The sequence below is a fragment of the Lithobates pipiens genome, unplaced genomic scaffold (genome assembly GCF_037356315.1).
Source record: "Lithobates pipiens isolate NorthernLeopardFrog02 unplaced genomic scaffold, aLitPip1_a1.2 Scaffold_7, whole genome shotgun sequence".
Classification (NCBI taxonomy): domain Eukaryota; kingdom Metazoa; phylum Chordata; class Amphibia; order Anura; family Ranidae; genus Lithobates; species Lithobates pipiens.
The window spans coordinates 6,262,004-6,286,187 of NW_027507892.1; the positions used below are offsets into that span (position 1 = coordinate 6,262,004).

Sequence of the window (24,184 nt, forward strand, 5' to 3'; positions counted from 1 at the left end):
GGACCAAGTTGTCGGAATTTCCGGTTGCCAAGAACGCGGTGACGTAAGCCGCGTATGGCGGCACTAGAAAAAGGAAGTTCAGCACCATGTCCGGCACCCTTTGGGCTCCTTCTGCTGATCTCGTGTCTATCGCGTGTTAGTAGAAGTTTGGTGAGAGACGATTCGTGCTTTTCAGATTTGTGTTTAAGTTCGCTACTGCTCTTCAGTTTCTACTTGTCTTTGCGTATCTGATAATCAGTGTGTGTAGTCAGTAAGCATTTGTTTCCCATTGTGGACTATATCTTGGTATAGTACGCTTTGATTTGCATTGCTTGTTGTCTGCTTGCTTCTGCTATTCAGGTCGTTCTTTCAGGCATTGCTGTTTATCGGTGCTTTCTGTTGTCCGTTCTGACCAGCTGACCGTTTTCAAACCATGTTTCGTCTACGTACTCATCGTAGAGTTTGTGCTGTGCAGGGGCTTCGTGTTGGGATTCTTACTTTGACACAAGCCCGGTCCATGAACAGGGAGGGGAGGCGTTTGTGGACCAAGAATTGGTTGCGCCAGCGTGACCAGTTCTCGCAAATGCCTTTGCTCTGTGAGATCCGGGAGAATAATCCTGATGATTTCAGGAATTATCTCCGGATGACGGACCCCGTTTTTCACTGTCTGCTGGCTTTGCTGTCTCCTTATATCACCAGGCAGGATACCTGCATGCGGCAAGCCATCACTCCGGAGCAGAGGCTCATTGCCACGTTGCGCTACTTGGCGACAGGGAGAAGCCTTCAGGACCTCAAGTTTTCCACAGGCATCTCCCCCCAGGCTCTGGGGATCATTATTCCAGAGACCTGTTCTGCCATCATTCAGATTCTGATGACTTTACCAAACCCAATACACACTATATCTACCTTTTGATGGTCACATTTATGGACGAGTTCACCAAAGCATGTAGTGCAAGGGCCTGCCTCAATACTTTCAAATGCTATCATTTTTTCCCCCTATTATTATCTTGATATGTAATAGCAGAATGTCAAAATGTGCTTCCATTTTTTAAAATTTTTGGTATTATGACACTTCTTACCTGTCCGGTGGGCTGCCAATAGTGTAAGTAAGGAGGGGCTTCCCAAAGTATCACACATTATTTAGGCATTCAGCTTTCAATCAAGTGGAGATGGTTACCTGTCCAAAACATCCCCCCCCTCATTTGTAGCAAGGGCCCATCAGATGGGTGGGGTGGGGGGGGGGGGTGATGACTCTGATAAGGGGACCTTATACTTTAGGCTTTAAATACACAGTTCCCAAAATGTTATACTGATCTTGGCCCAAAATGTTGGTGTCTAATCTGCTTGCAATGTTGATTTGCAAAATTACAAATTTTTGGTCTTGTTTCACTCCACAGTGTCCTTCAACGCCACAGGAATGGCAGACTGTGGCCTCCCACTTTGCCAGTCGTTGGAACTTTCCCAATTGTGGAGGTGCAATTGATGGGAAACATGTCCGCATCGTCCCACCACCCAACTCGGGGTCGTACTATTTTAACTACAAGGGGTTTAATAGTATCGTGATGTTGGCGGTGGTGTCTGCGACCTATGACTTCTTGTATGTGGACGTGGGGCAAAATGGACGGATGTCGGATGGTGGAGTGTTCGCACGGACGGAGTTCTACTGGTGTCTCCAGAGTGGCAGTCTGGGCTTGCCACCCCCAGAAGAGAATCAGGAAGGACTCCCGTTCGTCTTCGTTGCGGATGAGGCGTTTGCCCTGGCAAACCATCTGATGCGGCCTTTCCCGATGAGGACCCTCACCCCGGACCAGAGGATCTTTAATTTCCGGCTGGCCAGAGCCAGAAGAGTGGCGGAGAACACTTTTGGAATCCTGGCCAGCCAGTTCCGCTTTTTTTAACGCCTATCCACATGGCGGAATATAAAATAAATCAGATAGTGCTTGCCTGCTGTGTTCTGCACAATTTCTTAAAAAGACATTTAGCTAACTATGCGGTCTCAGTTGGACAAGATGCAGACTTGCTTGAAAATTAGAACCTCACGGCCCTTGAAGCTGCTCATCCTGGCTTGCCCCCCCCCCCCCCCAAAGCGCCCATGAGGTCCGAATCCAATACATGGAGTACTTTGTGGGTAGGGGGGCCATTGATATGCCAGACAATGTCTGAGCGGCATTTTTTAAATACATTTTCCTATGAAACTCCAATAATCTTTGTTTTCATTTACTGCTTGGCTTGGTTTTAGGTGTCTCCTAGGTAAATGTATGTTTTGTGTTGTTGTGCCTTTTTCTCCAACAGTGCAAACCCAAGTTCTGAACGAGATGAGGGGACAGTCTCTTCTTCAGATAATCTTGTTATGTTGTGGGTCTGCTACACACACACCTTCTTTTTGTTAACTAATGTATGTAGTGCATTACTGACAAAAATCTTGCTAATTTTCAGCACCATGGCAGAAATATGTGGGGTCAGGAAAATGGCATGATTGTGAAAATTAACACATCACTATGGGTGTTATTTACTAAAGGCACATCCACTATGCACCACAAGTGCACTGCAAAAGTACACCTGAAACTGCACTCAAACAACAATTTTACTACAAATACTGCTTTTGCGCATTGAAAAAGGAAGCCACACATTGTTGCTAATTTCACTTTTTAATCAAAGCACATTCACATGTGCGTTTAGAAAAGGGTTTTACAACAAACCAAGATATTGGGTGTATCAAAAACATTATTTAAGGTCATTTTTGGGTAACTTGGTGTTTTTGTGTAAACAGGCATGAATCAAAGCGTAACATACAGAACACAGGAACTTACAAAGTTCAACTTTGAAAAGTGAAGACAATATCAGACATGAGTATGTACAAACTGGGCTGATATTGCCTTCATCACATGGGGTGTCACCCCTGCAAAAGCCAAATTTGGAAGATGCACACAGTGTGTCAACATGTGCTATCTCCCATCATGGGGGATCAATGTACATGTTTTGGGGCTGCAACCCCTTCAACTCTCCCACTTTCCACAAAACACGTACATTGATCCCCCATGATGGGAGATAGCGCATGTTGACACACTGTGTGCATCTTCCAATTTTGGATTTTTGTAAAAGACAAAAGTTGTTGTTTAAAAGCAAAAAAAATAAAACCCTAGCTAGTTTGGGGTGTTTCACACTCTCCCCAAAACATCAATGATGTTCTTCATTTTATTTTTAACATCATTGATGTTTTGCTGTATATTTTCTAAATCCCGATTGCACACCATTATCTCCCCAATCAGGATCTGGGCACTTTCACTGGTAAAATGTGATTGTTTGAAAATGAATATGGATTTTGTTTAGACTATGCTAACATTGACAGGATATAAAGCAGTACTTGATATGTTTTTATAATCCCCTCTTTTTCTGTTCTAAAAATTTTTTTTTTTAGCTTTTTAAAATAAATAATATTTTTGAATATATGGTTATTTATTTTTAATTCTGCCTAAAAAGTCCAATAGAACCAACACTGTTCTCTGAGGTCTTTCGTGTGAAGGTTCGTTTCTCTTTTCCCTCTTCTTCCCCTTTTCCCCGCAATCTTTATACAATTTGAAGTTATGACTAGGACGTGGCAATTGGTTTTTTGATTTTTTTGAGTGTATCCGCAGACACCACCCTGTCATAGATACACACCCCTATTTAATGTTAATGCATACCATTATCTCCCAAATCAGGATCTGGGCACTTTCACTGGTAAAATGTGATTCTTCTTCCACATCACCTACAAAAAAGCAAAAAAACACACCATGTATTATAAATATGCCGACATACATTGATTAGCTTACTGGAAGCTGTGGTCTCCGACACTCACCTGTTTTGGTGACAATTTGTCCAACTTCAATGATCTCTCCTTCCTCCTCCTCCTGCTCCTCTACTTCTGGTGTTGGAATTTTGACTTCTTTGGGAGGGGTGGGGTCCCTGGTATCCTCAGACTTCCAGAGTCTTCTCTCCCCTATGAGAATGTAAAAAAGGAATTATTAGCACACAGAGGGCAGAAAAAGGAATATGAAACATTGCTTGGAAGTGTTGTACAATTGTGTTTTTTGGCCGAGTTCAAAGGTGAGAACATTATTGTGGACACTTTGTTAAGCTGGGATACTTACCTGCAGAACGATGTTTCTTACGAACGAATGAAACCATGAACTTGAAAGTGGCCATTTTAAACTGTACAACATGAAATCCAAGCACATGGAGCAGTATGCAAGCAAGAATAATCATATGAACACACGACAACTACTTACTTTTTTGAAGAACACGCTTGATCCTTCTGTACTGATCGTGCTCCCTCAGTTTCAGGTCTGACCATCGTTTTCTCAGTTGATTCTTGGATCGGCGTACCCCAAAATTATTCTGAAGACTCTTCACAACTTTAGTCATGATCTTGGCCTTTCTGATATTTGGGTTTGGGTAAGGTCCATACTTCCCATCATAGTCGGTCCTCTTCAATATGTCCACCATCTCCAACATCTCTCCAAAATACATATTTGAGGCCTTAAATCTTCTCTTCCTGGATCGGGATGTTTCAGGCTCCGTGCTTTCCTCGCCCTCCTCCTCGTTAGTGGAACTCTGATTGCGCACCTGCGTTCTCTCCGCCATGTGCTCTCCCCACTGCACCGAAAGCGAAGGGGCGGGGAATAGTCTAGAAAGAATGTCAGGGGTGGGCGGAGTTTCACGCATGCGCACTGTATATAAAACGAAACACGCGTGTGTCGTCCGTACGATCTGTGAACAGAGTGAGGAGCTGACGCGACGATCGTGCAAACGAAGGTAAAATTTTGAAATTGGTACATCACTAGACTAGACTTCTTCTATCTAGGCCTATGTTGGGACAAGATTAGGAGGGTTTATCATGGCATTATTAGTATTTTAGGGTTTGTCTTGTGTTGTGTCTTGCAGACAAGATGAATCCCTTTAAAAACGCCAATTTTATGGAGCTATTCATTCAACTGTTCAGAGAGCTGCCCTGCTTGTGGCAGATCAACAACCCCTTTTATCAGGACCGAAGAAAGAGGAAGGCAGCCCTGGAGAAACTTCTTTCTTTGGTGCTCATGGTCCCCACAGCAGACATGGCCTATGTGAAGTTGAAAATTGGTGACATGAAGATTACATATCTCAGGGAGAGAAAGAAGCACCTGAGTCCCTGAGATCAGGAGATTCAGATGCCATTTATTACCCCAGGATGGTTTACTTTGAGAGGCTAAATTTTTTGTTAGACCAGGGGGAACCCAGGCCACCACTCGACCGTCTTCCTTCAAGGCTTCCTTCACCCCCAGCTGAGGCTTCCAACGTCCAACCTGGGCCTTCCAGGCAGCAACATGTGGTGGGGCCCAGCTTGAGACAGGTATTGCATTGTTGAACATATTTCATATAGATGTTATTATTGAGTTGTGATTTAACAAAGTGGTTTACATTTCAATAGACAGTAGTGAGCAAAAATGTTTGGGACCAGAATGAAAAATGCTGGGCTCAGAATGATAGTCTGTTCTATTTGGTAACATTCCATTTGCAACAGTCATGAGCACAAAATGGTGTGATTGATGAGCAAAAAAATAAAAGTATGTCCCATTTTCATGTACAGGAAGACCTCAGCCGGGGGGAGGCTGTGGCAAGTGGCAGCCAGGAGGTCGACCAACGCCCTCCTTCTCCTCCTCCTGCCACAACTACAGGAGCCCAGCCACAGCCTTGAAGGATGCCTGGCGGGAAGTGCCTAAGGAAGACGAGAGAGTGATGGCCTGGGTTCTGTCTGGTCTGACAGAAGATGCAGGCTCTTGAAGAACCACATCCTGGGGACATAGATGGCATCTGTTTTTCCTGATCTCTAGGACTTCTGGACCAGACTTCTCTCCCTGAGATATGTACTCCTCAGGCCACCAATTTTTCTTTTTCGAATTAGTTCATGTCTGCCCTGGGCTGCCTCCCTCTTTTTATTTGTTTGAGACCTAAATAAAGGTTTTTTTTGTTTGAAGAAATACTTGCGTATGTGTTTGACTTTAAAAAGGACAGTTTATTTGTGAGCAGGCAGGTACATTTCAAAAATACAAAGTGAAATGAATAACAACACTAAACAACCTCCTGTAGATTAAAAAAGAAAATGAAAATACAAAAAATATAAAAATGTTGTTGTGGTAAGTTGACACACAAAACACACCCCAAAAAATTCAAAGATGAGCAAACTGTCAAAAAAGGAGATGTTTATTAAATAAAAAACAAATTTCCCCCAAAAAAACAAAAACAAAAAAAAAATGTGTAGATGTGACGATTTAAAATATTGTATTGCTGAAATGAGTAAAAAAGACTAAAGAATTACGTTCGGGAGAAGTGTGTGTGACTATGAGCATTAAAAGAAGTTCATTCTTGCAGCATTGTAAAGAACAAGAGAATGCACTTCATGAAAGAAGTTTTAACATTGCAGTGTGACGAATGTGCTATATCGATTACGAGCCGTAGTTTTACCTGAGCGAGCGCTTCCGTGTTCAAATTTGATTGTGAGCATGCGTGGCACCTTGTCCATCGGAGTAAGCTACACATGATCGGAGTATGTCCGATCGGAGCATTTTGGCGGAAAATTTTACCGGCAAGTTGGAAAAATTGGTCTGTCGGATATTCCGACGGAAACAGTCCGATGCAGACCACACACAGTCGGAATAGCCGACAAAACGGTCCGATAGGAAACGTTTCGACGGAATCTCCGACCGTGTGTACAAGGGCTAATAGGTGTTCGAGAAATGAAATGTGTAATTTATGCTCCTAGAACAATTGAAGATGCTACTTCAATGTTAGGCCTCTCTTTGTGGTCAGGCTGTGTAAAAGTCTCACACATGTGGTATCATTATACTCAGGAGGAGTAGCAGAATGTATTTTGGGGTGTTATTTTTATTATGTAAATGCTATGTGTTGGAAATATCTTATAAACCAATAACTTTGTGTAAAAAAAAAGTTTTCATTTTTTTCCACATTTTCCAAAAACTTCTGGAAAAAAATGAACCATTCATCATAGATTTCCAAAATGAGGTCAATTTGTCGGCATTTCCATTGTCCTGGTGCTCCAGGGCCTTTAAAAGTGTAATAGGTAGTCAACAAGTTAAATGTGTAATCCTTGAACACCTGATGGTGCTCCCTGCATGTTGGGCCTCTGTATGGGGCCAGGTAGTAAACAAGTCCCACACATGTGGTATCTGTCAGGGACTTACCAGCAATGGACAGGACCAGCCGCGTGTGCGCATGCGCACACACGCTTCTTCTAGAACTGAGCCTCTGCGTGTTCACACTGGCGGGCGTCAGCGCGTACTGCCGGCGCGTGTGTGAGTGGTGCACGGTGTGCACGCGGGCGTGCGTGGGTGCTAGGTGCACGTGTGTGCGTGATAGCACTGTTTGCCGCCACTGAACGCTTAAAGTTTCTCCTAGTGCGCTGGTGCGGCGCTGTTTCGTCTCAGCTCCTGTGCATCTGACTACCTAAACCTAAACCTGATCACCCGCTACTGTTACAAACCCGGCTTCGTCTGACCTCTCTGCCTTCTCCAAACCCGACCTGGCCCGCCTGACCTTGCTACCACTTCTGCCTGTGATTCCGTTGCCGACCTCTGCCAGTTTTACCGACGCTGCCTTTGCCTGCTGCTATCACCTGTCTGCTCGCCTACTGACCCGGACCGTCTGACCCTGCTCCAGCCTGCTGCCTGTTCAGTGTTCTGCTGTGCCTGTGGTTCCTCTCATCGGCTCCAGTAGCTGCTGCTTGCATTCCTCAGCTCTTCTATCAACTTCCAGCCCTGGTCCGCCAGCCGTCCAGCCATCCAGAGGGATCTCTTCTCCTATAACAGTTACAGAAGCACTATTCCAGCAGGCACTCCTACCCACTGTGCTCTCGAGACCGCTGTTCCCATTCCAGTGGCTCCTGAACCAGCGTTGTAAGAGAGGTCTCCTTCTACAAGTCGGGCTTCTACACCAGGTACCTAACAGTATGAAACAGCCATGACTGAACCCGCAGGAGAGACCTCTCCCATGAAGGAGATCTGCACGCATCTGGCGGCCCTTACCCAAGCTGTAAAGTCGCTGCAGGATGGCTACACCAGACTTGAAGGACAGGTCCAGAACCTTACTGATGCTGGTCACGCAGCTTCCGCTCCATCCTCCACACCAGTACAGTCTGTTGCCTCCCCATCTGTTGTCATGCTTCCACCTGAGCCAAGGGTGCTCGTTCCAGAGAGGTTCTCTGGGGATCGAACCAAATTTCAGGCATTTCAGAACGCCTGTCAGCTCTATTTTGCCCTACAACCACAGACTTTCTCCCTGGAAGCCACTAAAGTAGGATTCGTGATCTCCCTTTTACAAGGAGAACCCCAGACCTGGGCCCACCGATTACTTGAAGGAGACTCAGTCCTGACTCACTCTCTGCAATCTTTCTTTGAAGCCATGGCTCAGCTTTATGAAGACCCCCAAAGGACTGCCACAGATGAATCTGCCCTGTTTGCGCTCCAGCAGGGCCGCAGACTGGCCGAGGACTATGTCACAGACTTTAGAGGCTGTAAAGCAGACACTTAGTGGAATGATGCAGCTTTGAGGCATCAGTTCCGCATGGGGTTATCCAAAGGGGTTAAGGATGAACTTGCTCGAGTCGGCATACCAGAAACCCCGGAGGCCTTGATCTCCTTGGCAATCCAGATTGACCGTCATCTCCGGGAGCGGCGATCAGAACGCTCTGCTCAGCAAACCCGTCTGGTTTGGATGACAGCGAAGGCCCCAACTCCTGCTTCCTGCTACTTACCTCCGCCCAGCTTTAATCCGGCCGGCTTGGCTCCTGACACCTCAGAGCCCATGCAATTGAGACGAAGGCGCTCTACTTTACCTCCAGAAGAACGTGCACATTGCCGGCAGCAGAATCTCTGCCTCTACTGTGGTGGTACAGGTCACTATGTCTATAACTGCCCAGTCAAGACAAGTAATAGCCTATCTTCTGCTTCTACCAGTCTCTCTGCCTTGTCTGCCAACTCAACCCACCTTGCTATTCCTCTTTTGCTACAGCTCCAAGGAAGGACAGTGACAGTCAATGCTATCATTGACTCCGGGGCATGCAGCCGCTTTATTGATTCCATCTTTGCTGGCCAACAGGGTATCCCGTTACAAGACAAGATTCATGGACTTTCAGTTTTCCTGGCTGATGGATCTAGCATCAGTTCTGGGAAGGTAACTCAAGAGACTCTTCCCCTGCCTGTCATCATCTCCTCTCAGCATAAAGAATTCCTGACCCTTGATATACTCTCCTCTCCGATGTTTCCGATCATCCTGGGCATACCCTGGCTCCAAGCCCATAACCCTCACATCAATTGGGTTACTAGAGAAGTCAAGTTTCCTTCTCCCTATTGTCTGAAGCACTGTCTAACAGACTCCGCCAAGTCTTCTGCCACCCTTTTATGTCTAGACTCTGACCAGAATCTACTCCAGACGGTACCAAAGCATTATCACGAGTTTATTGATGTCTTCAGCAAGAAAGGAGCGGACTCTCTACCACCTCATCGCCCCTACGATTGTCCGATTGAACTGCTCCCTGGGGCCGAGATTCCTTTTGGACGCATCTTTCCGCTGTCAGAAAAGGAGCAGGAGGCACTTAAGATCTACTTAGATGAGAACCTGGAAAATGGGTTAATTCACCCTTCAACTTCAAAAAGATCAGACCCTCCGACCATGTGTGGACTATAGAGAGCTAAACAAGATTACAGTTAAGAACCACTACCCCTTACCTTTGATACCCAAACTCTTCCAGAGACTGAGGTCTGCTATCATATTTTCTAAGCTTGACCTAAGAGGGGCGTACAATCTAGTCCGCATCCAGGCCGGGCATGAATGGAAGACAGCCTTCCGGACCCGATTCGGGCATTATGAATACTTGGTAATGCCCTTCGGGCTCTGCAACGCTCCAGCCACTTTCCAACATCTCATTAACGATGTATTCAGAGACTTTCTTGATGTATTCGTGATTGTCTACCTGGACGACATCGTAATATTTTCTGGATCACTCGATCAGCATCAGGAGCATGTCCGCAAGGTCCTAAGCCGTCTTCGTCAGCACAGACTTTACGCAAAGGCTGAGAAATGCGAATTCGAATTACAGAGCATCTAATTCTTGGGGCTAGTAATCTCCCCAATGGGCATTAAGATGGATCCCCAAAAAGTGTCTGCTGTGTTAGACTGGCCGTGTTACTCTGGATAAGAAGGGCATACAACGCTTCATTGGCTTTGCAAACTTCTATAGAAAATTCATAAGAGGCTTTTCAGCTATAATTGCGCCCATCACGCAATTAATCAAACAAAGCTCTCGTTTCTGCTGGACTCAGGAGGCCCAGAGTGCCTTTAAAGAGCTTAAAAGATTTTTCACGTCTGCCCCAATCCTCAGTCATCCGGACCCATCCTTACCCTTCATTCTTGAAGTAGACGCTTCTGAAGAGCCGTAGGAGCAGTCATCTCTCAACGTCGAGGTAACAAGGACCTTATGCACTCCGTGGGGTTCTTCTCTAGGAAACTCTCTCCTGCAGAGAGGAATTATGACGTTGGCGACTGAGAACTGCTCGCTATTAAAGCTGCCTTGGAGGAGTGGAGGTATCTGTTGGAGGGCGCTGCTCATCCGGTACTAATATATACCGATCATAAGAACTTAGGGTACCTAAGGTCTGCCAAACAACTGAGACCCCAACAAGCTCGCTGGGCCCTGTTCTTCTCACGCTTTTCCTTCCATATAACATACCGGCCTGGATCGAAGAACGTGAAACCGGATGCGCTGTCACGCATGTATGACAATCCAAAGGACTCTTCTGTCCCTGATACCATCCTGCCTGCCGGAAATTTTTTACTCTTACAGACAGATCTTCTCTCTCTGATCAAAGAAGCGTCCTCTGACTCCTCAAAACCCCCCGGGATCACTTTAACGTCCAGGGATGGCTTGTTCTGGAGGGGAAGTCAAATCTTTGTTCCCAAGGATGTTCGAGTCAAAGTGTTGTCCCTTCTTCACGATCATCCGCTGGCAGGCCATTTTGGGGTCCGTAAGACCCTTGAGCTTGTACGACGCACGTTCTCGTGGCCCAACTTGAAGGACTTCTGTGAGAAGTACGTCAGCTCCTGCCCTGTTTGTATCCAGAACAAGACGCCAAGAAATCAGACTTGGGGACTGCTGAAACCCTTACCTGTGCCCGACAGACCCTGGAGAATCATTTCCATGGACTTTATAGTCGAGCGTCCATGTTCTAAGGGGTGCTCAGCTATTTTTGTGGTTGTAGACCGGCTGTCCAAAATGGCCCATTTTTTACCCCTAAAAGGGACCCCATCTGCTGTGGAGACTGCCCGCATATTCATTAAAGAAATTGGGAGGTTACATGGAATTCCAGCAAATATAGTTTCCGACAGAGGAGTTCAGTTCACCTCACGTTTTTGGAGGGCCCTGTGTGAGATCCTGAAAATTGAGCTGGCCCTGTCCTCGGCCTATCATCCCCAAACCAACGGGCAAACGGAAAGGACCAACCAGACTCTTGAAAAGTACATTAGGTGTTTCACATCTTTTGTACAGAATGATTGGGTGTCCCTGCTGCCCTTAGCAGAATTTGCCTACAATAATGCTTCTCATTCAGCCACCGGTCAGTCCCCTTTTTTCGCCAATTATGGCTTTCATTTAACTTTTCTGCCTGACTTTCTTTGAGAAACCTCAGTTCCGACGGTCCAGGAGACAGTGGAGTTCCTCAGCCATAATAACCGGGTGTTGCAGGTGGCAGTGTCTAAAGCCCAGGCAGACAGCAAGAGAGCCTTTGACCGGAAAAGAAGAGGGGAACTGACCCTACAGCTTGGCGATCAGGTATGGCTTTCTACCGATAACATTAAATTGGCTTGTCCTTCCAGGAACCTTGCACCTAAATTTATAGGACCATTTCCGGTAAAGAGGAAAATCAATGAAGTTTCCTATGAGTTAGCCCTGCCCGAGTCGCTTAGGATTCACCCTGTGTTTCATGTGTCACTGCTGAAACCTGCCATCCCTAATTCTTTCCCTGATAGAGGAACTAGACCTCCAGAACCCATCTTAGTGGATGGAAACGAGGAGTATGAGGTGGAAGCCATCCTTGATTGCAGAAGAAGACAGGGACGTATTCAATTTTTGATTAAGTGGAAAGGGTTTGGTCCAGAAAACAATTCCTGGGAACCTGACAGCAATATCCATGCCAGGTGATTAATTTGCGCCTACTTATCTGCCCATCCGGAAAAGAGGGACTTGCTGGGCATCCGGAGGCTGCCCCTTGGGAGGGGGCAATGTCAGGGACTTACCAGCTATGGACAGGCACATTCGCGTGCACTTCTTCTCAAACTGAGCCTCCGTGTGTTCACACTGGCGGGCGTCGGCGCGTACTGGTTGTACACCCTGTACAACCACTTTTACCTACAGGTAAGTCTGTATTAAGGCTTACCTGTAGGTGCTGGAAATATCTCCTAAACCTCCGCGGTTTAGGAGATATTTACAAGAATGCCATGCGCCGATGTCTATGGCGCATGCACACTTTAGAAAGGACACATTGTGTCGTTTCTAATAGGGTTCATGCTGTGACTGGTGGCTCCTGCACGCATGTGCGGGAGTGACGTCATGCAGCTCCTCATAGTCACAAAGCTGGAGCTTGTGGCCCCAGAAGGAAGAGGGGTGAAGATGGATGCTGGCTACTAGTGGGGACAGCGTTGGCATCGCAGGCTTCGGTTTCGGGTAAGTGACACATAATGGGCTATTATGTACAGTAGCCCATTATGCTTTACCTTTGCAGGGAAATAAAGAGGAAGTAAAACCCACCAGGGTTTCCTTCTTCTTTAAGTGGTTAATGCATTCAATGAATTAAGATAAAAAGCCTTCACAGCCCCCCTCCCTTAATACTTACCTGAGCCCTCTCTATTTCCGGCGATGTTGCACAAGATATGGGCAGCACAGTGGTGTAGTAGAGGGTCGCTGGTTCAAATCCCAACCATGACACTATCTGCCTGGAGTTTGCATGTTCTCCCTGTGTCTGCGTGGGTTTCCTCTGGGTACTCCAGTTTCCTCCCACAATCCAAAGACATGCAGGTAGGTAAATTGGCCCTAGTATATGAATGGGGACCTTGGATTGTGGGCTCCTTGAGGGTAGGGACTGACATGAGTGTGCAATGTACAGAGATAGGGTCAATTGTAGACACTCACTCAGGATGGACTGGTGTCTTTATTCAAACTAACTATGAAACAATTTGGCTGGCCGGGACTCCCCTTCTCATTGGTTGAGACAGCAGTGCAGTGTCATTGGTAAACAAAGTCCATCAGCCAATCAGGAGAGAAAGGGGGCAGGCCAGGTCTCGTCTCTGTGCCTGAATGGACACAGGGAGCTGTGGCTCAGTGCCCCAGTAGCAAGCTGCTTGCGGTTGGGGAACTCAACAGGAGGGAGGGCCCAGGAAAGCTGAAGGGGGACCCAAGAAGAGGAGAATCAGGGCTGCTCTGTGCAAAACCAACTGCACAGAGCAAGTAAGTATAACATGTTTGTTATTTTTAAGGAGAGGAAAAAAAAGGAGACTTTACAATAACTTTAAGGTTAATAAATGCAATAATCAGAGCACCCCAAACATGTCACTCAGTTCAGTAAGATTAGCTCCGCATCTCCTTTGTTCTTAAGCAAAGCAGAAGATCCATTCTCTATACAAAGGCAATAACAAAGTGTATACAAACTAGAATAAAACTTGCGTGTCTAGGAATATCCCAGCACATGTGACCTTTCACAGTAATTGGATCTGAATTCTAATCAGTCACCTGAATCCTGAAATAGATAAAATAGTTTTTTAATGTTAAAAACTTTTAGCCCTCCGTTGATTATCTATCAGTGCTTACAGTCCTGTGAAAATAAGATAAATGAGAAATTTGGTCTCTAATTAGACTTCAGTAGATTTACAGCTTTTAATTTATACGCCGATGTAGCTCAGGCCGGCACTAACAGAGACAGAGATAGAGCCACAGTTTTCAATTGATTTAACAATTTAATTGCAGCATTAACATCCATTAACATTTAACTAACCTTTTAAACTAACCCCAGGCACAACCTTAAAGACTAAATGAAGTAAAAATTGCATATAAAAAGGTACTAACATACAGCTGGAAAAAACGGAGGTAAATCTTTGGGGAGGTTTTGCAATGCTTCACCAGAGCAGCAGGAGGGAGATGTCTGGTTTCTTGTACAATTCAATAGGCAAGTTAAACTTTTATTTATTGGGAGATGAAGTGAGGAGGAAACTGCAGGGTGGATATGTATCAAGGCGACTTCACCGTAAAACTGACACAGAGGGGAAGAACTTTGTTCCTATGAACGTCAAAGCCGCAGCCTTTGAAAATTCCGCAGTGATAATGATGCTCATGGAAGGTTATTTCACAGAGGGCAATTAACACTCAACCCTCCATGCAATAAACTGGGGATGGCAGAGGGACTTCCATGGTTCAGGCATAATTTGTGATCCTGCTGATGTGCTTCTATTGCTATTTTAGAAGCACATGGCCAAGGATTAAGCATAAGATATGTCAAATTGAATACTTGCCTATGTCTAGCCTATAGGCATATGGCTGGGGCTATATATTGTGCTTGAACTGCAGTGGGCCATAAAAAACTAAAATTAGAATGCTATGAATGTAATTCAGGATTCCAAAGCATCTGTCACCAGCCAGTTTTCATTGATCTACAAGAAATTAAAGTTCACAAGCTAGGCAGTGGAAAAGGAAGATAGAATTCTGGGGTGTATCACTAGAAGGATCACCAGGAGGAAGGAGGTCCTGATTCCTCTATATAGATCTTTAGTTATCACTAGAGGGATCACCAACAGGAGGAAGGGGATCCTGATTCCTCTATATAGATCTTTAGTTATCAATAGAGGGATCACCAACAGGAGGAAGGAGGTCCTGATTCCTCTATATAGATCTTTAGTTATCACAAGAGGGATCACCAACAGGAGGAAGGAGGTCCTGATTCCTCTATATAGATCTTTAGTTATCACAAGAGGGATCACCAACAGGAGGAAGGAGGTCCTGATTCCTCTATATGTATCTTTATATCACTAGAGGGATCACTAGCAGGAGGGAGGAGATCCTAATACTTCTATATAGATCTTTATATCACTAGAGTTTTCACCAGCGGGAAGGAGGAGATCCCAATTTCTCTATATAGATCTTTATATCACTAGAGGGATCACCAACAGGAGGAAGGAGGTCCTGAGTCCTCTATATAGATCTTTATATCACTAGAGTGATCATCAGCAGGAGGGAGGAGATCCTGATTCCTCTATATAGATCTTTACATCACTAGAGGGATCACCAACAGGAGGAAGGGGATCCTGATTCCTCTATATACATGTAGATCTTTAGTTATCAATAGAGGGATCACTAGCAGGAGGGAGGAGATCCTGATTCTTCTATAAAGAGCTTTAGTTATCACTAGAGGGGACACCAGCAGGAGGAAGGAGATCCTGATTCCTCCATATAGATCTTTATATCACTAGAGGGCTCTCCAGCAGAAGGAAGGAGATCCTGATTTGTCTATATAGATCTTTAGTTATCACTAGAGGGATCACCGGGAAAAGGAAGGAGGTCCTGATTCTTCCATATAGATGTTTATATCACTAGAGGCGTCACCAGCAGAAGGAAGGAGGTCCCAATTCCTTTACATAGATCTTCATATCACTAGAGGGATCTCCAGCTGGAGGAAGGAGATTCCGATTCCTCTATATAGATCTTTATATCACTAGAGGGATCATCAGCAGGAGGAAGGAGCCACACAGTTAACCCCTTGACCACCCCTAGATGTTAACCCCTTCCCAGCCAGTGTCAATACAGTGACAATATAGTATCAGCACTGATCACTGTATAAGTTTCACTATTGATGTCAGTGTCACTTAGTCAGTTAATGCACCCCCTCCCCCCCCTCCATATGAACAGATTAGGATCTGAATAGCCACACTCCAAGAAAATTCTTTTATTGAAAATATTGAATATGTTTTATAGCAGAAATTAAAAAATATAGTTTTTTCATTTTTTTTTAAATGTCAGTCTTTTTTGAGTTATATAATAAAACATAAGAAACCCAGAGGTTATTAAATACCACCAAAAGAAAGCTCTATTTGTGTGACAAAAATGATATAAATTTCATTTGGGTACAGTGTTGTATGACCGCGCATTTCTAAGTGCCATGGCGTGGTCATGGTGGGGGCATCTCTGTCATGGACTGTGCACGGTCCTTGCCACAAAGATACAGTATGTGATACATTAGCACACTTTCAATGGCAGCTTTATAAAAGCTAAAAAGGACCCACTCTGAAAAGCCTGCCCTCCATAGCTTTCTCAAAAAGTACAGTCTCTGCTTGGTGGACCAATAAAGGCCTGCTTAGGATAGCACATTTCATAGATCATAGAGGTATCAGAAAACTTTCTTACTTTCGGGACACATTTGAAATGCCTTTGACGGAGACATTTCGATTCTCTCAAATTATCCACTATATTCAATAGCTTGGTCAAGGCCAGGGAGATATTAACACTAGAACACTTTATGAAAATAAGTGCCTCAAAGCACCTGGGGCGCGGGGAAGCATCTCAGAGTTGTAGGCCTTGCTATCAGACCGGAACTCTAAGCTTCCTTACCAAATAGCTTGGGAAGCGGACTTGGGGGAGACGATTGATGAGGATGTTTGGTCCAGGTGGTCGGCCGTGGTGCACAGGGGAATTTTGAACACCTCCCTCGTGGAAGCCAATTACAAAGTACTGTCGCGGTGGTACCTGGTTCCGGCACGGATAGCTAAAATGCATCCAGAGGCTTCGCCCCTCTGCTTTAGAGGGTGCGGTCAAGTGGGAACAATGTTCCACACCTGGTGGACATGTCCAAAAGTCAACAGATTCTGGATAAGAATTTTTAACTTGGTGTATTCGGTGACCGGAGTGAATATACCAAAAAATGTTAAAACAGCTCTATTCTCTGATCTCTCGAATGACCTGCCTAAACATCTCAGATCCCTAATTTCTTTCATTTTTTTGGCAGCTAAAATTGCCATAGCGCGTGCGTGGAAAACCTCTCAAATAAACCTGGTGCTAGTTAAAAACAAAATTTCCTGGATCATGATAAATGAAAAACTAACTAGTATTCTCCGAGACCAACAAAACCGATTTGAAAAGATATGGAATCCCTCTGTTAGATATCTTCAGTTGCCGTGAGGGGGGGGGGGGATTAGTAGGCTGGAGCGTGGAGATCGTCTATACACCCTCTCTTTTCTCCCCTTTTTTCCCTTTTCTTTCTCTTTCTTCTTCTGCCCTACCTTCTTCCTTTTCTCTTTTGTCTCTTTTCTTCCTTCACCCCTTCTTTTGCGCAAAGGGTTATTTTGTTCCCATGGTTGGGTTCCCATATGTGTGATAGTGGGCTCTATGGAACATCCAAACCAGCACACGTTTACTATTAGAGAACTGCTACAACTCCAAGCTGGGTTACCGGATTCTAACTCACGAAAGGTTTCTATAGTAAACTACAAAGGCTATTGATAGTATTGTCAGATATATAATGAACAGTCTTGGAAAGAGAAGGGTGGTTATTCTATGATTTACCAGTTTGTTGATATGTATTTTACTATAAGTACTTATGGTTTCTTTTGTACTAATCTGAGACCCACAACTGTAACATGATTGTGAACGAAATATGTATCAAAGTGGACCCTTGTTACTGATAAAAAAAACAAAACATAATTTCAATAAAAATCATTGAAACAAAAAGTACAGTCTCTGAAGAGCCTTGCCCACCAGATGGGATATATGACAGGTCCTTCCAAATTGAGCAAAAAATAATTCTGGTTGGCCTCACATCCAGTAAAATCACCTTTATTTCAGCAAGTCCATAAAAAACATGTCCAAAAACACAAATAGAGGGGAACAGCATCACCAGCTAACGCGCTTCACAATTCCTTAGCGTTTAGTCATAGCTCAACATAGGTCCTTCCTAATTATTGTATCCAGGAAGCAGAACTCCTCTACCCTCTCAACCTTCATCCCATTAATCACCACTGGCTCATAGCTAACTCCCCCTTTCCTATAATCAATAATAATCTTCTTTGTTTTTGCTACATTTAATAGACATGTGCATTCATTTTCGTCTGAATGCATTTTCATTCGAATTTTGGGTATTTTCGTTTACGTTTTAACAAACAATAACGAACATGCAGAATCCGAAAACCAAAAGATCCGACATAAACAAATGCTTTATGTTCGTTTTCGTTGAGACAACAGTTCGATACAGATAGGATATTCGACATGATGCTGACAATGGCGATCTGTGTACATCGAACCTGTGGTCGAATGTGCCTAACCTTAGCTCTATTAGTCCAAGATTATTCTACATAAAGAGAAAAGATTCGACATAGAGAGAAAAGATTCGACATTATAGAGACAATAGCAAAAAGGTCGAATGTGCCTAACCTAACTCTATTAGTCCAAGATTATTCGACATAGAAAGAAAAGATTCGACATAGAGAGAAAAGATTCGACATAGAGACACAATAGCAAAAAAGGTCGAATGTGCCTAACCTAACTCTATTAGTACAAGATTATTCAACATTGAGAGAAAAGAAGCGACATGAAGATTCGACAAAGCAGTCACCGCGAGCGGACATTTATGGTCAAATGCTCCTCTCATAAGCTATAGAAGAATTCTAATGTTGGTTGACTAGTAATAATAATTAATAAATATAATTATTACTAGTGTCATACAACATTAGAATTCTACTATAGCTTGTAGGCGGAACATTCGACCGGAAATGTACGATTGCGGTGCTGTACAGTTTAGCTGCTCCGTCAAATCTTCTTAGAACATTCGACAGACACCATGAGCCTTCAATGACAGATTCGACCTTAATTATTTCAGATTTTCGGACGAATGCAATAAAAAAAATAATAATAATAATTTCGGGAGTGACTAAATAAATGTATTTTTCGGATGAAAAAAAAATTCCGAAACAAATATTTTAGTGTGCCCATGTCTAACATTTAACTGTAAGTTCTTCTCTTATTTCTGTGTGAAGAACTGCTGGTCGCAAAGGTGTGGAGCTGGAAGTTGGCCGACTGCATCTTTAACAACCAATGACTCATCAGCTGTCAGCGGGCTTCCCCACTGACAGCTGAAATGTAAACAAATAAATGCTGGCTATGAAAAATTCTGAAAAAAAAACAACGTGCCCCCCCAAATCCATACCAGACCCTTTTTCGAGCATGCACCCGGAAGACCAGGAAAGGAGGGAGTGATGAGCGAGTGCCCCCCGCCCCTCCTGAACCATACCAGGCCGCATGTCCTCAACATGGGGGGGTACTTTGGGGTGCCCTAAAGCACCTTGTTACCAAAAGCACCCCCCCATGTTGAGGGCATGTGGCCTGCTATGGTTCAGGGGGCGCTCGCCTGTTTTTTTTCCTGAATTTTTGTTTCTTGTATTGTTTTGTTTACATTTTAGCTGTTAGCTGTCAGTGGGGAAGCCCGCTGACGGCTGATGAGTCATCGGTTGTTAAGGATGCTGTGGCCTTCTTACCAGCCCTCTCCTTAACAACCAGCTTTTCTTCACACAGAATGCGGATCGGTCGATCATTTTTCAACCGATCCGAATTTGAATTGTTATGAAAATTTGAGAATTGGTTAGAAAACAGATACTACTTCTCCCGCCATTCCTTCGGTGTCACTTTACCGACCGGAGAAACGTTCCAGCAAATCCCTGTGGAGGTGATCACATAAGTCCAGATGCCGATACAGAAAGTGGTCCCAGAGGCCAGGATGGCGTTCCCGTACTTGTCATGGAAGTTGGCTTCAGCTTTGTGATGGGATCGTCTGCTGATCTTTCTCTGGACACCACGACCGGAGACGTGCAGCACGGACCTCAGCACGGAGAACATCTTCTTCCTCTTCTTACCCTAGACACGATTTAAACTAATTTCAATGAAATTCCTTACTATTTCATTCGGAGATTCAACCACATCCGGATCTCAGAATAACAAAAAGTTAGTCCAAATTCATATTTGGACCAAAACAAATTGCACATATCTAGTACTAACTATGCAATGTTAGTACAGCGATCTCGCCCACTGAGCTATTGTGTTCTTACAGGGAGACCCCCCCCCCCGTCAGAACACACCGGTCAGCGCTTTTAGCCATTGGCTGAGAGTGCTGATCGGATACCGATACCAATCGACAGACCTTTTTCGGTCATGCTTCTTTAACAGAAGCCTGCTAAACGGCCGGCTTCTGTCAGACCGGCTGCCATACCCAGGGGCTGAGTGTCGGCCGGTTGCTATTGATATTCAGCCCGTGTGTATGGCCCTTCAGACAATTTGCCCTTCAGGCAATTTTATTAGTAAGGCCAGGGCTGTTTTTCTTATAGAATAGGTGCAGGAACCCCCCCCCCCCCTATGAGTCCTTCCTTGTCTCCTCCCCTGAGCACCGTCCCTTGGTTCCACCCCCTTACTCACCTCCCAGTACTAAGTATTGTTTTCTGGTGCTGAATAATTTGTATGGAATATGTTTTTGTCTAATAACAAGAAAAGCAGAAATATAGATCCCCTAGAGCCAACGATAGATCCCTCTCAGCAACAATAGACCCCACCCCAACAAAAATAGACCCCACCTCAGCAACAATAGACCCCACCCCAACAACAATAGACCTCACCTCAGCAACAATAGACCTCACCTCAGCAACAATAGACCCCACCCCAACAACAATAGACTTCAACTTTGCAATAATAGATCCCACCTCAACAACAATAGACCCCACCCCAACAACAATAGACCTCACCTCAGCAACAATAAACCCCACCCCAACAAAATAGACCTCAGCTCAGCAATCATAGACCCCACCCCAACAACAATAGACCTCACCTCAGCAACAATAGACCCCAACCCAATAACAATAGACCCCACCCCAACAACAATAGACCTCACCCCAACAACAATAGACCTCACCCCAACAACAATAGACCTCACCTCAGCAACAATAGTTCCCTCACACAACAATAACCCCCCCCCCCCCCCACAGCATCCAATGGACCACTTACAACAAAATTGGTTAAGATTAAGGCCTTATAGGCTGAAACGCGTCAACTGATTTAATCTGCGTTTGTTCACTGTGGCTATTCAATAAAATTAAGACATTTTAAGAGCAACAACCGAAGTGCCGATCATTTTTTCCACATTACTCTACTCAGCCAGCGACTATGGATCGTTCACCCGGGAGCTCTGCTATGTTTATACTTACAACCAAAATACCACCCCCCAGAAACAAAAGATCCATCCCAGCAACATTCCACCCCCCAGCAGCAACAACAGATCTACAAGCAGCCAGCAACAATACACCACTCTCTCAACAGTAGATCCTTGTCAGCATTATAAGACACCCACCAGGAAGAATACATCCCCCACCAGCAACAATAGACCCTCACACAAAAACAGATCCCCACCGGTGACAATAGATGCCTGAGCAGCCAGCATGAATAGACCCACCAGCACACCCCACACCCCTTGTCATTGCATACATACAGTGCTGGAGGGTCTGGAAACTGTTCCCTCCGTGTTCCCGCTGAAAAAAAAGCCCTGAGTAAGGCTCATTATAGTGAAAGGCAATCGCTAATAAACCTGCTTGTATGCATCCTAATAGGTAAAGTATAGGTACAATAGGTACATTAGGTACAATAGGTACAGTACAATTACATAGGGATAGAAGGATGTATACTTTTCATGACCCTATGTAAAAATACAAGTATGCTAGATAACAAACAAGTTGTTGCCTGGTTTCCGAACTTTCATCAGTTAAGTAAGTGCTTAGTTATATTTGCTATTCATTTTTTTTTTCCATAAAAGTCACTTTATTGTTGGAAATACATACCATTCAGGTGAATTGGCTGTATAGAGCCCTATAGAGTTGGATGTTGTTCTTCTGTAGATAACTGTCACCGCCTTGTGTTTTTTCTCATCAGCTATTCACTGTTAGCCATAAAGGTGCTTCCTCTCAAGGTCTATAGCACAGGTGTGTAAATCAATGAATGCAGCCTACGTGGAACTTCATTGTGTATTAATATGCAGAAAAACACTTTACAGCACAGGCCAAGGAGAACACAAATGTTATAGCGGGTAACCTGATGTTTTCAGACTCGCTGTAAATACAAACTGTTTATCCTCGATTTAGTATTCCATTTTCCAAGCGGTAATGTCGTTAACCACTTCCAGCCCGAGACAATTCTGGCACTCCTCTCCTACATGTAAAAAATATATATATATATTTTTTTTTGCTAGAAAATTACTCAAGACCTCCAAACATTATATGTTTTTTTGTTTTTTTTTTAGCAGAGACCTTCGGGAATAAAATGGCGGTCGTTGCAACTTTTTATATCAGACGGCATTTGCGCAGCAATTTTTCAAACTGCTTTTCATTTTTTATTTTTATTAAAACTGTTCCATGAATTTAAAAAAAAGGAATTCCTGCCTATCTGCTATAAGAAGAATTCCCTTTCTCAGGTTTTTATATCTGGCATCTTACTTAGCATCACCATAAGCTTGTCTAGTTTAGTTTCTACTTCTATGATTTTACATGTTTTAAAGGTTTAAAGTGATTGTAAAGGTAAACATAAAAAAAAAAAAAAAAAAAAAAAAAAAAAATAACAAACATATCATACTTACCTCCACTGTGCAGCTTGTTTTGCACAGAGTGGCCCCAAACCTTGTCTTCCGGGGTCCCCCGGCAGCTCTCGCGGCTCATCCCCGCATCTGATAATCCCCTCGGAGAAGCGCTTCCCCGAGGGGGTTACCTTGCAGGAGCGCTCCCGAGTCCAGCTTCGGCGTCCATAGAGGCCAAATGCAGGACTCGGCCCCGCCCCCCGGCACTCGCGTCATTGGATTTGATTGACAGCAGCTGGAGCCAATGGCTGCGCTGCTATCAATCTATCCAATCAAGAGCCCAGAACCCCGGGCAGAGAGACAGCACGTCCCCGTGGGTCAAGTTCGAGGGTTCAGGTAAGTAAAATGGGGGGGCTGGAGTGCCCCTCTTATTCCCCTATGTTTTCTTTTCCCCCTCAATTAGTCATGATGTTCCATCCAGTTCCATCACTTGCAGGGCCTCCCACCCGTTTCCTTCTTTTAAAAAATGTGCTATGACAAAGTTTGATCCCTCCAAATGTATATGATGCTCTTGTGAACTCACCTTTGGGATAAGACACCTAAGCCCCGTACACACGATCCAAAAATCATATGAAAAATGCAGTTTTCGAATCGATCGTACGATAATCGGATTGTTAGTACAGAGCTTTTGAAAGCTGATCAGTCAGTGTTATTCTGACCCTCCGTTTATTTATTTTATTCATTTGTTTTGTTTATTTTTATGCACATATTGTTTGAACATCCAGAGTCCTATATATGCATGGGTATTATATATATATATATATATATATATATATATATATGTATATATGCGCTTATGCTGTCGCATCCGCTATCTTAACCACTTTCAGACCGGACCATTTTGCTGGCTTAAGACCAGACCACTTTTTGTGATTCGGCACTGCGTCGCTTTAACTGACAATTGCGCAGTCGTGTGACGTGGCTCCCAAACAAAATTGGCGTCTTTTTTCCCACAAATAGAGCTTTCTTTTGGTGGTTTTTGATCACCTTTGCGGTTTTTATTTTTTGCGCTATAAACAAAAATAGAGCGACAATTTTGAAAAAACATATTATTTTTTTACTTTTTATTCTAATAAATATCCCCCAAAAATATCTAAAAAAATTTATTTCCCTCAGTTTAGGCCGATACGTATTCTCCTACATATTTTTGGTAAAAAAAAATCGCAATAAGCGATTATTGATTGGTTTTGCGCAAAAATTATAGCGTTTACAAAATAGGGGATAGTTTTATGGCATTTTTATTAATAATTTTTTTTTTACGGGTGGCGATTAGCGATTTTTATTGTGACTGACATTATGGCGGACACATCGGACATTTTTGACACATTTTTGGGACCATTGTCATTTATACAGCAACCGGTGCTATACAAATGCACCAATTCCTGTGTAAATGACACTGGCTTTGAAGGGGTTAACCAAGGGTGGCAGTGTAGGGGTTAAGTGTTTCTATGGGTGTGTTACTAATTGTGGGGGGCTGGGATTTGTGT

General features: G+C 44.1%; 1 protein-coding gene across 1 annotated transcript; it reads right to left on the bottom strand.

Moving 5' to 3' along the window:
* Nucleotides 1-19,687: 19,687 nt before the first annotated feature.
* LOC143959317 (cytochrome c oxidase subunit 7B, mitochondrial-like) lies at nucleotides 19,688-19,927 on the bottom strand. Its single transcript, XM_077468005.1, has one exon. It carries the CDS (start codon nucleotides 19,925-19,927, stop codon nucleotides 19,688-19,690), a length of 240 nt encoding a protein of 79 aa, XP_077324131.1.
* Nucleotides 19,928-24,184: the final 4,257 nt, after the last annotated feature.

Excerpts from the sequence above, each read along its gene's own strand:
- LOC143959317 (XM_077468005.1), bottom strand. The coding sequence starts at position 19,927 with ATGTTCTCCGTGCTGAGGTCCGTGCTGCACGTCTCCGGTCGTGGTGTC.